Genomic DNA, 13,945 nt, shown 5'->3' with positions numbered 1-13,945 from the left:
ATAAAGCTGTGCTCACACACCACCTCCTACTGCACAGGATGATGCTGAACGTGTCAGAGTTCTGTGTGTGAGCACTTCCTGTTCTTGTACTTCCAGGTTGAAAGAAGCCTGGCATCAACCAACCCCTTCCTATAATCCATGGGAGCATGCATGAATGTCTATTTTTTGGGTTGATTCAGTTGGTCTAAAAAAACTGGCCATACCTACAGCATAAACTGCCCAGAGTTTGACCCTAAACTATTATCTGAAGCTACAGAAGTGTATATTAACAATAGGCTTAAAGAGAACCTGTAAGGATGACACCATTGGAAGCTATACCACCTCAGGTGCCAGCTGTAGTTGAGCATTTGCGCCAAGCTAGGTGCATTCACTATGCAAGACATGATAGAGGTATGCTGCATGCTAGACCTGGCATCATTTGTAGGGGACGGTTGAGGGAGGTAGATGTTGTTTAGAAACATTTGATAGCATTGTGGAAGAGATAAGCACATACTTTAGACCCATGTGCCTGCCCTACAATGGCACCATTAACGCATGAGCCTGTACAAGGCTTTAGAGTGGGAGGCACTACAATTACTCATTAGCACAGACCCTCATAGTAAGGGTAGACACTTACCAATGCTACATACATTATAAGCTTTTTCATTGGGAAAACATTCTGTAAAGGAGTATCTCCCACACCTACCCAACCTCCTCTACAGCACAGATTTTGCATTAACAAAGTTCCTTAGCAGGTATTTTACTCCCAGAGCCATCCATACACATCCGGAATGTGGAATAAACAGGAGATAGAGACTCCCCCGTGTTTTTATGGACACAAATCGGATGAAGAATATTGAAAAACATCCTTTTGCAACAAAACACATCAATCTGTCCTTCCTGTTGTCACATTAGAGTGTCAGATAAACATGTGAGACCCAATCAGTGGTTAGGAGGTGAAGTGTTTGTGGGGGGAAGTCGGTCCTCGACACCCATCTCCGTCTTTACCTCCTGTCTATTTTTACACTATCTGCTATGTATAGCCGGGCGCTTCTTCAGCTGAGCGTCGCAGGGGGCCACTGGAGGGGGTCACTGTGCAACTGTGAGTGGATGCAAAACCAGTTCACGTTTGCAACTTGTAGGCCTCATACACACAAGCACATGGACTGTCCTTGAAGTTCTAGTAAGAGGCCACTTGCATCAACAAATTATTTGAAGAATGCCCATAGGATGTACCTCCTCAATGCACCAACACAGTTTCCCTCAGCCCTGTGAATATGCACTTCCTGTGTCACAACTCCCAAGGAGCCTTCCTTCGGAACTCTTTGTCTGAACAAATAGCTCATGTTGGAGCAACAAGCTTCAGCTACAAGCTACAAGTGACATTGAGCTGCAAGATGTGAACATCTCCATTGAAATGCATTGGAAGAGCTACACTGAGCTTCATATTTGCCACAAAACGCAGAGAGAATAGGGGCTTAGGTAATCCCCACATGTGTTGCTGAGCCTTTATGATTGGAAGAACTGAAAACCAATGAATGAAAGGGGTGGGTTAGGGACAGTCAGGCTGGGGGGCGGCAACTGGACCTCTAAACCCCGACCGAGCAGTGAGATAAGACATCGGGTGTTATGGGCCCTTTAGAGAATGCAAATAAAAATGTATTTATCTTTCATATCTATTGCATCTGTTTACTCTCTCAAAGTACTTTCAGTTGCAGGATCTCTGACGCGTGTTTTATACTATCTGGAGTTACACTGACGGCGGGGTGGCAGCGGTGGGTGGAGCCACGATTAGAAAGTGTTTGTGTTATGAGCAGTTATAAATATAATTGCAGAATATATATTTACTCTTTGGCTATTAAGGTGCCATGGCACAAAAGGGCTGACACATTTATGGCCAGTAAGTCAGGTCAAGAGGAAGGAACAATTTGCTGAGGGAGTTCAGAAACTGATCTTGCCGAGTATCCATACTGGGCATTCTTTGTAAAGAAGATATAAACTGGAACTGAATGTCACTGGGTTTCCTAAAGCACTGTGTATTGTAGACAATTTGGATTATTGTTTTAATACAAAGTAAGGATTTGTGAAACCTTATCAAGGGCCAAATTGCGATGTCTAGATGACTAGGTCAGAGCAACTCCAAAACTGCAGCTCTTGTGGGATGTTCCCGGTCTGCAGTGGTCAGGACCTACCAGAAGTGGTCCAAAGAAGGAAAACCAGTTGACCGGCGACAGGGTCATGGATGGCCAGGGCTCATTGATGCACGTGAGGAGCAAACACTGGCCGTGTAGTCCGATTCAACAGAAGAACTACTGGAGCAGCTCTAATTGCTGAAATAGTTCATGTTGATTCTGACAGAAAGGTGTCTGAACACAAAGTGCAGTTTGTGGGGCTGTGTAGCCGCAGACCAGTCAGACAGTCAGGGTGCCCGAGCAAGAATGGTTTGAGGAACACAACGAGTTTGAGGTGTGGACATGGCCACCAAATTGTCCAGATTTCAATCCAATTGAGCATTTGTGGGATGTTCTGGAAAACCAAGTACCATCTATGAAGGCTCTGCTACTGATGGCTTCGTGCCAGATACCACAGCATACCTTCAGAGGTCTAGAGTGGAGTCCATGCCTGGACAGGTCAGGAAAAGGGAGACCTACTCAACATTAGGTGGTAGGGTATGGAAAACGTGAATGTCATATTAAGAATGACTTTTAGATATACAAGACGCTGACAACTGACAACGCTCGCTTAGTATCAAATACGCTCGGATTTCTCCATAAAGTGAATCTCCTGGACCTCATCAACTTTCATTAAAGGATAATTTGACTGAGAAGGAATTTTTTGGCACAAGTTTGACATAAACTCTTGAACTGAAAGGTTTAACACGCTAACGCATCCCCGAGGAGGCAAAATATGTTGGCAAACACATGGACACAAGAATACAATATGAATGGGCTGAAGAGATAATAACTGTAAAAGAACAATACAGACATTGGAGTTTTATTTCGATTGAAATTAAGTTATCAAGATGCGTATGAAGGATAATACTATTGCGGCAAAGAAACAGATTATGTTTCAAGTAAATTGTCTTTAACATTAAAGTTTGATAATTGAGGAACATTGGGGGAACATTCTTAATAAAGAGCGATTTCTAGCAAAGGGGTGACCAGGGCATGAAAAGTAAAATACAGACGTGCTAAGAATTACGGTACCATGGGACATTTAAAAAGATGGTTGTCGGTGGTAGGGGAAATAAAAAGTGTCCTGGCATGATCAACCTTTATAATTACAATGATCTAAAACATCTCACTGGATATAAAGGGGATTCAACTGAGAATTTTGAACTATGTAGGCAAAGATAGGCAACCTTGGCACTCCAGTCGCTGGAGAAACTACAAGTCCCATGAGGCATTGCAAGACTAACCAGCCACAGGCTGTCATGGGAGCTGTCAGTCTTGCAATGCCTCAATGCCTTTCTGCCTCCTAGAGGCAGAAGCATGTTGGGATTTGTAGTCTCACCACAGTGCTGAGGTTGCCTACCCCTTTAGTAAGGCCAACCATTGAAATCCCAAGACTAGAGTAGACCTAAAGCATTTTTTTTAAACCCCATGTATTTTTGGGGAGATTTCTGTTGACTTCCTGTCCTGTAAACTAAACAGGAAGTAGTACAAATCACTTAAGGGGAAATCCCCTCTTAGTTGTCCCCAGGACCAGTATCTCCATTAGAAGCATCTCCTTCTATGCCTCTATTCCTGTTCTAGAGGCAACATTCAGTCCCAGTGACAATGGTCAACCAGAACAATTGGAAAGAGTACAAAATTCCAATTTTTCTCTTCTGGGCATTGAAGGACACAGCTGGGCCTTTAGATCTTAACCGATGGGAAGCCCCAAAAGATTTTGTTGGGGAGTACAAAATAACTACTTTCTGTTCTGGTCATTGAAGGACACAGATGGACCTCTGGATCTTGACCAAAGGGAAGACCCAAAATATCTTTACGGTGAGTACAAAAACCCTACTTTATCTTCTGATCACTGAAAGGCCGCAGCTGGACCTTTGGATCCGGACCAAGGGAATTCCCAAAGGATTTTTATGGTAAAGTACAAAAATCCTATTTTCTCTTCTGGTCATTGAAGGACACGGTTGGACTTTTAGATATTGACCGATGGAATGTCCCAAAGTAGTGTTAACCATAGGGTAGGCCCAAACATAAAAACACAAGAACTCCAACAGGGGTTAGTTGTCACAGACAGTGGTTTGGACACCAGCAGTGCCCGTCTCTGAGATTGTCTTTCCTTTGTGCCCAATATCCTACTCCAGCAGCTGGCAATACAACCCATCGTACAAGATCTGAAGATCCAGCTTCCTTCAATGAATGGAAGAGACACAGATGTTGCTGAGCACAATCCACCAAAAAGAGTCAGCAGCCTTGCCTAGAAGCACTGTGATAAAAATGCTGACCTGGGATGTCAGGGACTAAATAAAGCTCAGATCAAAAAGTGGATTGAGAGGATTTTTTTGACTTGAGAACGCTTGTGAAATCTCCTGAAGAGTATTCGCAGTGATTCATTTCAGCTGCTCGGTACCTGGTTATCAGGACGCTCCAGATTATTTTATAAAAACCATGACATATGTAATCTATAAGATCAGCCGCGTGCTCGTGAAACATCCCAGTAATGTGCTGGACTCGGCTCTGTGTAACATCTGGACAGACAATGAACAGAATGAAATGACACTCGAAATTAAGAGGCTTCACTCCTCACTCCTATCACCATCCCTGAAAGAAAGCAGAGATGAGTGTAATTGTACAACGCAGTCATGTAATCTGATCAATTACTGAGTGCCCAACACCTGCAGAGAATCCCAAAGACAACAGATTTGAGTACAGAGAGCTATGAGCTATCCCCCTGATAATGAATATTCCCATTAATAAAGACCCGCATTCAAAGGTGGATCAAAACAAAATGGATAAAATCTCATAGAGGCTTTAACATGTGAAAGTAATTCAAAAGCTGATTCGCCGCCAAAAGTAGCCTCCCTCCAGAAGGAAGGACAGTGTCGGCACCAATTCAGAGATGATTGGAGGATCTACAGCCGAGTGATACACAAATAAGAGACATTGTTGTTAATAGTGAAGGTCCCTGAATGCATTTTTAAGCTTTAAAGTGACATTAAACCCTCAGATTTTTTCACATAAACCAATACTGTAATGTGCGCCTTACTGTAATCCATGGTTGTTTCCCTTCTCTTTGCTGCTCTTCCTTTTAAATCTGTATCTGTTCTCATGCTCTGCAGAACTTCTGTTTTGCAGCAGACTGCCTTGTCTCAGGAATGGATACACGGTGTCTGTGTATACGTTTCTATAGGCTTGAAACCTGAGCCAGCACTACAGGAAGAGGCCCTGAGCTGAAAAGGGAAGTTCTCCCCAAGCATGAGAAGACATGAGGATTTAAAAAGGAAGAGCAGCAAAGAGAAGGTAAACTACCATGGATTACAGTAAGGCGCACATTACAGTATTGTTTTATGTTAAAAAATCTGAGGGTTTAATGTCACTTTAACTCCTGAGTTTTAGTGTCAGTTTAGCAACGACCTGCTCTTATTTCCTCCGTTATATATCACTGAAAGTGTTCTGTTATATCGGTTGGATACGCGTAAAAAATGACCTGTTGATCCCTCCAGAAGATAACTTCCTGTGCTCCTTGCCTATGCTGTTATCTCATCAGTTACATTGTTTCCCGTGTTATGAAGAAAAGAAGTGGGGAATGTGTTCTGTAGTCCTAAACACTTTACTTCCTAGGGTGACATTGGTGTGCTTTCATAGTGTATATGAGTGAGCTGGCAGGAAGTTATTGGCAGGACCAAGTTACAAATAAAGAAAGCTAATGCAGCTGCCACATCTAAGGGCTGGTAAGCTGCAATATATAATATCTAAAAGATGTGTTTTAATTACATCGGAATCCAAATAGAAAAGCGACCTCGTTGCATCTCTCACTTATTTTGGAGGGTGCTGGCATCGGCTGGACCTCGCTAATTTGCCTTTCCGTAAACCGCAATGCGCACATTTCAATCCTTAATTCTCTGCAGCGCCCTCGGATGGAGCAAGTTCTGAAGAATGCCTGACATGACATCATGAAGATCTGTATTATAAAAGGCGTCCAGGGGTCCCCAAGGGCTCGCCAAGCAAAGGCTTTGTTATTAACCAATAATCTCCTTGAAGGGGCCCATATGACTGAAATTAAAAACTAATCAGAACGGCACCAATAAAAAAACGTATATGGAACTGCCCGCCACATTCCTGAGAGAGCAGGGCTCATTCCAGCTAATACCATATCTGCGCAGATCGCTGATAAACGACACGTGAAAAACTGCACTCCAAACGCACAATTCCAATTCTTAATTCCTTTGTGGATATCGCCTGAGGGTGAGGCATTAAAGTGGAACTCCAGGCAAATAGCGTCTAAATACAAGCAGTGTGGGTATTGTTAGTTAGATCTGGGAGTCTTGAGCATTTCTTCAACATGGCTCACCCCACCTCCTGTAAATAAGACCACTCACTGCTACTCTCTCTCCTTGTGCAGGGTGACTGGTCTTGTCTCCGCCCCCTCCTGTAATAAAGACCGGTCACTGCTGCTCTCTCTCCTTGTGCAGGGTGACTGGTCTTGTCTCCGCCCCCTCCTGTAATAAAGACCGGTCACTGCTGCTCTCTCTCCTTGTGCAGGGTGACTGGTCTTGTCTCCACCCCCTCCTGTAATAAAGACCGGTCACTGCTGCTCTCTCTCCTTGTGCAGGGTGACTGGTCTTGTTTCTGCCCCCTCCTGTAATAAAGACTGCTCACTGCTGCTGTCTCTCTTTGTGCAGGGTGACTGGTCTTGTTTCCGCCCCCCTTCAGTAGTTTACTGCAGGCAGCTTGTAGTGGGTGGTAGTCCTATCTTGTTTCTGTTGTCCTGGTACTGTAGACTGAATAGGTGTCATCATGCTAGGACTCAAAGTGTGTTACTGGCAGAACCAGTAGGTAAAATTAAAGAAAAAAAAGAAAGAAAACGAATGCAGCCACCACATCTAGGACTGGTAAGCTGCACTATATTAAATGTTTTAATACATTAAAACTGCGAAAGTTGTGCCCTAAAAAAGCAGGGAAAGAGCAAAGGATTTATTTGCATGTAGTCTGCCTAGAGTGCTTTGTTATTAACCAATAATCTCCTTGAAGGGGCCCATATGACTGAAATTAAAAACTAATCAGAACGGCACCAATAAAAAAACGTATATGGAACTGCCCGCCACATTCCTGAGAGAGCAGGGCTCATTCCAGCTAATACCATATCTGCGCAGATCGCTGATAAACGACACGTGAAAAACTGCACTCCAAACGCACAATTCCAATTCTTAATTCCTTTGTGGATATCGCCTGAGGGTGAGGCATTAAAGTGGAACTCCAGGCAAATAGCGTCTAAATACAAGCAGTGTGGGTATTGTTAGTTAGATCTGGGAGTCTTGAGCATTTCTTCAACATGGCTCACCCCACCTCCTGTAAATAAGACCACTCACTGCTACTCTCTCTCCTTGTGCAGGGTGACTGGTCTTGTCTCCGCCCCCTCCTGTAATAAAGACCGGTCACTGCTGCTCTCTCTCCTTGTGCAGGGTGACTGGTCTTGTCTCCACCCCCTCCTGTAATAAAGACCGGTCACTGCTGCTCTCTCTCCTTGTGCAGGGTGACTGGTCTTGTTTCTGCCCCCTCCTGTAATAAAGACTGCTCACTGCTGCTGTCTCTCTTTGTGCAGGGTGACTGGTCTTGTTTCCGCCCCCCTTCAGTAGTTTACTGCAGGCAGCTTGTAGTGGGTGGTAGTCCTATCTTGTTTCTGTTGTCCTGGTACTGTAGACTGAATAGGTGTCATCATGCTAGGACTCAAAGTGTGTTACTGGCAGAACCAGTAGGTAAAATTAAAGAAAAAAAAGAAAGAAAACGAATGCAGCCACCACATCTAGGACTGGTAAGCTGCACTATATTAAATGTTTTAATACATTAAAACTGCGAAAGTTGTGCCCTAAAAAAGCAGGGAAAGAGCAAAGGATTTATTTGCATGTAGTCTGCCTAGAGCCAATTGTTTCCCATCACTGAATTACCATGCCTTGTTCTGCATCGTGTTTCCATGTGGAGGCGGCCATCTTGGTAGAGGCAGGGCTTTGCTTCCTCATGTCAGAGCCTCCAGCAAGGAGAACAGTGAGCAGCACAATAGTGGCATCATCAAATTTAATTCCCAAACTCTTGAGACTGAGATCAGTCAGAGGCAGCAGTGCCTTAGATCTAACATTGCAGACATACAGCTATGAGGCTGTAGGAACAAAATGTCCAGACACAGGAAGTGTACTGCTATTTTTGGATGGAATAGCAGCCAAAAAAGGTACAATTTTCAGGACTCGCCTATAACAGAATATCTTCACTTCTTGAGTTACAACAAACAGGAAACAACGTACAGGAAATAACATACTATTCCAAAGTAATTATTTACCTTTTGCAACTTTTATCATAAACTGTATCAGTAGAAAGCAGATAAGCTGATACAGTTTCTATTTGAAGTTGATGATTATTTGAAGTAGCATGATATGTGTTAAAAGGTTATCGCATGTGGAAGTGTTGGTGGTTTAATATCCTTGGCTCGGCTTTAATACATTTTGTAACCACAATCAACACTCGCAGATCTTTTTTTTAGGGAATGTTTAGTGGGCTGCTTGACGCGGAAGAAAAAACGAAATGTTTATGGGGATGTATCACACTTTGGCTTCTGGTGAGATAATTACAAGTGAATCTCCCAATTTTGAGCATCACTTGCAATTACCAAGCAGGGGATAAAATACCCTTCAGGCGGTCGTAGGTTCTTATTATCCCACAGGAAGACTTTATGACTAATTAGAAAAAGTGTAAGTTGGTTTAATTCTTTGATCCTACACTTTCCTGCACAACAAAGTATCCTACAAGAGGGGTGAGGATATTAGTGTTTCTTGTCGGAAGGAGAAATTGTTTCCCAATCTTTCACGGATTAAAGAAAAACAGTCGTAGACGGATAAGAGGGACCTCTATGTTTGGCTCTATGTGGGCCACAAACCAGCCATCCTGGACTCTCAGGAACGATACGTATGGCTCTGCTCATTGGCTAATGTTAAAGTTAGAGGTAAACCCCGTTTTTGGATCTTTTGTTAGAAGTAATAACATGAAAATGTCTCCCCTTTAAAGACTCAGTTGACCCAAAACTGCTTCTTAATTTTTTTGGAAGATGAGGCACAGTTAAACCTCCTAGCAGTCTTTCCAATCTCTTGGGGACCCTATTGGAGATCTCAGGTTCTGAGTTTCCAGCTCTGCACACCCTGTTGTGCCCATTACAAGGGACTCCCACCATCCCTGATGGATTTTTATTTATTTTAGAATATGAATGATGTAACGGGAGGCACTGGAACACACAAAAGGTGGTTGGGAACAGCCAAAACTCCCAGGCGGACAGGAACGGGGTCGAGAATAATGGCAGAGAGGTCTCGCTGTTTTAATATCCAAGACATAAGAAGCCAATAAAATGTTACTTTTGGCTGGACTGACCCTCTACGAAGGCAACACTGTACTTCACAGAGTTCTAAAGAAGGGATTGTTGGTTGCATTTCCCCCTCACAATAACCTTAAAGGTCATCCCGTTATAAAAGGCAAAGAGTCTTTTTAACCCTTTTAAAATCAACTGAAAAACACAAAGTCTGACCCCAACACAGGAAGACGGCACACAGTCAGTACTACGTGACCTCGGCGGCACCGTCTCTCCCCCGGTCTGTGAAACCGCAGTCTCATTCTTTCTGTGTAAATGCTAATCTACAGACAGCAGCCATTGTGTCTGTGCAGTGACCCCTTCCAAATATGTTTCCTCATTAAAGAGTGAGGTATGTACTGTATGCGATGTGTACGAGCCTTGATCACCCAGTACTTTTCCAAACAATCCTACAACCAGATTAGCTGCTTATATAGACCGAGACTGAGTGCTGCTTTTCTTTTTTTTTGGGGGGGGGGGGGGGCTTTTTTTAAAACTAGGCAACAGAGTATTGTTAGGGGGAAAAAAGGAATTATTTAAAAGGAATGCAGAGCATATCATTATGTTGATATTTTTATTCAGATCAATCATGAAGTTGAGTTGCATGTACACATTTTTTTTTATGATGGCACCCGATTGATATATATATTTATTCCAATTCAAATTACAACTGGAATTACGATTGAATTTACAATGCTATTGAAAAGTTAAAATGTAACTATAGCATATAGCCAAAACTTTTTTTTCTTGGCTTTGGAAAGAAGGGGAAAGGGTTAGAACGCCTGTCAGGTTTTAATTTTTACATTTTTCCCAGGTGCCACCAACACATCAGAACCCTCACCCCTCATGTAGCTATGGAAGACTGCCGATTTTGATAAATATGGCTGGAGAACTGGTAGGTTATTACTCCACAAATAGGTAGATTATGGAGCTTTGTAACCAGCAGATAGCCCCATATCCCTATCCTACCTTTATCTTTTTCCAACTCTCCCCCCCATTTTTCCCGGATTTGCCCTCTTGGTGCTTTTTTTGGAGGAGTAGTATTCCATCGACCCTGTCCATTTAAATATGCGCTCTAGTTTGTGGAACTAGGTTGACGTTGGTTGGGAGTGGTGGAAGTTTGACGGTAGACCAGCGTTTGTCAATATTATTTTAGTCATGGCACCCTTGAAAAATATGCAAAATCATAAGGCACCCCAGTCTAAGCATTGAAAATAATACAAGTGGTTCCCAAAATCTTTACCAGACCCTTATCTTAGATAGGGGATTGATTATAAAGGGGGACCCACACACAAAAAAAAGTTCCCCCTTTACATAAGATACAGTCAAATAGAAGTCCAACCGCACTCCTGACCGAGAAGCCCCATATAATGTGGGGGGTGCTGAAGTGGCCGCGGATAATGATATGACCTGCAAGAATGAATAAAAGGATTTCGTTTTGAAGAAAACTTGGAGGGCTGGTGACCATTTTTTCTTTTTTCCCTTTACATAAGAGCCCCCCCCCCTCTCACATCAGAAGCCCCCCTTCAAATCAGGAACCCCCTAAATCATCCGGAGCCCTGATTTCAGAGTATTACCTTAAAAGGAGACCCCTTGACATATGAGTACTACCTTCACATCAAGAAACCTCCTTCACATTGGGAGCCCTCCCTTTACATCAGAGTTCTCAGTTCTTTAACATCAGAGCCCTACCCTATAGTGCTGCTGGATCCTAGGTGCAGTCCTCCCTGGATTAGCGTAATTTTTTTTCCATGGTGCTGGTGCCCAGTTTTCTTGCACCATGCAAATGCATGACATTGTGCAAAAATTTGAAGGCAATCCTGCCGAAGCCAGAGGGCACCCTGGTTGAGAAACACTTAAGTAGACCAACGTCCATTTTTTACAAACATTGACAACCCATTTATAGAATTTATTTTTTTAATCTCACACTTTACTACTTTGATCATTGTTAGATAAGAACAGTCAAGGCTTAAGATGGGAAAAACACCGATTGTGGAGAAACTTATGAAGACGACCATATTTTCTCATATCTTTGGTCCATCTGTCGTCTTTGTGGAGCTCTGGCTCTGCAACCAGCAGATACTCCCAAATGCCTATGCTACCTTTTGTTTGTACACTTGAGTATGCTACTGCCTTGATCAGTCTGTACTTTGTGTTTTTTCACCCAAATTAATGGATATTTTTTTGTTAATCTTCTTATGTCATTTTCTGTTCTTGTAATTTTATTTGCCTTTATAAAATAAGGGATGTTTAAAAAAAATTAGCTGGAGAACATCTAATGATCAGTTATATTATGAACTAGTATTCGACCTGCAAATTGCTTTAATTGTGACGCATTAACAGCTAAAACAAGACGTTCCACAAGGTTAATGAGTTCCCTCCTGCAAAGCCATCTTTCTGTACCGGCGTGACAGCGCACCGCCAATTCCAATGACCGCAGCGTCCTGATAATGGACTGCATGCAGGCAGGATAATATCCACTCCTGAACTTGTAAATCAATACATCGGTTGTCTCTATAGAACGCGATGCTTCCACATAGCTTAAAATTATTACAGCTGTGAACCCGGGCCGGCTTCCTTCGGAGCAGCATGAGCGGGCATAGAGATGAAAGAAATGTTATTCTGATAAATGTGTTTTCCAAGGCAAATCTTCTCCCGGATTCCGCAGGGTGCAAGACGTGAATAATTCTCCAATCTCTTCATTTGGGTCCATTGATACGGGTCATGAAATGTTATTAGTACGAACAAAACAACGTGTCATTCACGCACCAGATTTTACTAATTAGGACAAGTTTTTCCATCGGAAGCAATAACAAAAAAACAATCTGGTTACAACGTTCATCCAAAGTTGAACTTCTTAAGAAAACTGACAACCCGCCATTGATTTTATTTTAACTAAATGTGCAATATTTATTTTCCATCTATCCATCTGTCTATCCATCTATCTACCCACCTATCTCATGTCTCTCTATCGTCTATCTATTGTTCTATCAATCATAGAAGCCCTCATTAATGGATCAGGGCTCTGAGTATAAGAAAGCACGTGACCTCCCCACGTAACAGTGCTTTGGCCAGAGCGGACAATCACTGGGCCCGAACACTGTGTCATGGCGATGGGGACTGTGACATAACCCCTCTGTCTAAGCTTCGACACAGCCAATGCTGGAATCTATACAGGCAGGGTTGAAGCGATGGAGCATAGCTTGGTACGTATAACAGCCTGGTGGTGGTGGTGGTGGTAAGGCTCCTCATCTGAATGGGCAAAGCGACACAGTCTCTAAGCCCTCATTCACACTAGAAAAGCCCGGCATGTACAGCTCCGTGCTGCGTGCAGGGCCGTATCGGGCAGCTCCCGGGAAGGATAGGTGCTGCGTGTGATTAGTACGCAGCCCCCGTCCTTCTCTATGGGAGTACGCCGCCCTGCGCTCACCCACCCTGCACGCCCGAGCGGGTGACTGTACTTGTACACTGACGGGATGGATCCTGTCTGCGTCCGAGCCAGGAAACACGCACCCGTATGGACCTGCACTTGAGGCAAGCGTAGGGCGGCGTACTTCCATAGAGAAGGACAGGGCTGCAGACTTATCACACGCAACACCTATCCTTTCCGGGAGCTGCCCAATACGGCTGTGCACGCAGCACGGAGCTGTGCGTGCCGGGCTTTTCTAGTGTGAATGAGAGCTTACACTCACTGCCTTATCTATGCATAGCGGGAAAGGGGTGACATTTTCCATCTCTCTCTCCTCACTGTGCTTTCTATGCTTGGAGACTAATCATTTTCATTCGGTCAACCACAATACTGCTGCCCAGTTGTTCTAATATTGTGTTTATACCGTATGGTGACTTTGATCTTAGAAAGTGTTGATTCACAATGACTTAGGGTTCTCAAATGTACGAACGTAGGTGTGACTTAGTGAAGAATGTTTAATTGAGTGTACACATCTTGAAGGACTGGCTTTCTGTTCCCGTGGTCGTTGACGAGTCAGGCTCACATGCTGCAGAGGATGTAAATAACTGGACGGCAAGAAGGGGATTTCATAATGCTCAGAGAGGACCGTCCATCTTTGCTTTGCAGGTCTGCAGGAAGGTGGTGATGACTAAACTGATAAATGGTTCTTATCAATGTTCTCCTCACTTTTCTTGATACAAAACATTTAGCAGAGTTGCTCTAAGATGTCTCTGCTTTCTATCAAGTTGCAAAAACACCAGCCAGTGCTGAGCATCTCTTAGAAACATGGAAAAGTGACAGCAGAAAAAGACAAAAAAGTTAATTGAGTCCACTGCTTTGATTTATTTTCCCTTTTTTTCCCTGAATATAGTTCTGTTTGTCCCAAGCATGTTTAAATTCACTTACTGTTGACTTATTCACTACCTTTGCTGGAAGTCTGTTCCTACAATCAAGTACTCTTCA

At 43.3% G+C, this 13,945-nt stretch overlaps 1 protein-coding gene across 1 annotated transcript in view; it reads right to left on the bottom strand.

The window, feature by feature from the left end:
* Nucleotides 1-13,945, bottom strand: part of SBF2 (SET binding factor 2) — a 301,018-nt gene that overhangs the window by 123,704 nt on the left and 163,369 nt on the right. Inside the window, 1 exon segment of the mRNA XM_018555287.1 lies at nucleotides 686-690. Coding sequence (XP_018410789.1) covers nucleotides 686-690 — 5 coding nt within the window.

The sequence above is a fragment of the Nanorana parkeri genome, unplaced genomic scaffold (genome assembly GCF_000935625.1).
Source record: "Nanorana parkeri isolate BGI_ZX_2015 unplaced genomic scaffold, ASM93562v1 scaffold10, whole genome shotgun sequence".
NCBI lineage: Eukaryota > Metazoa > Chordata > Amphibia > Anura > Dicroglossidae > Nanorana > Nanorana parkeri.
Note: the sequence above shows the minus strand (reverse complement) of the source record. Positions and strands in the feature narration are given on the sequence as shown.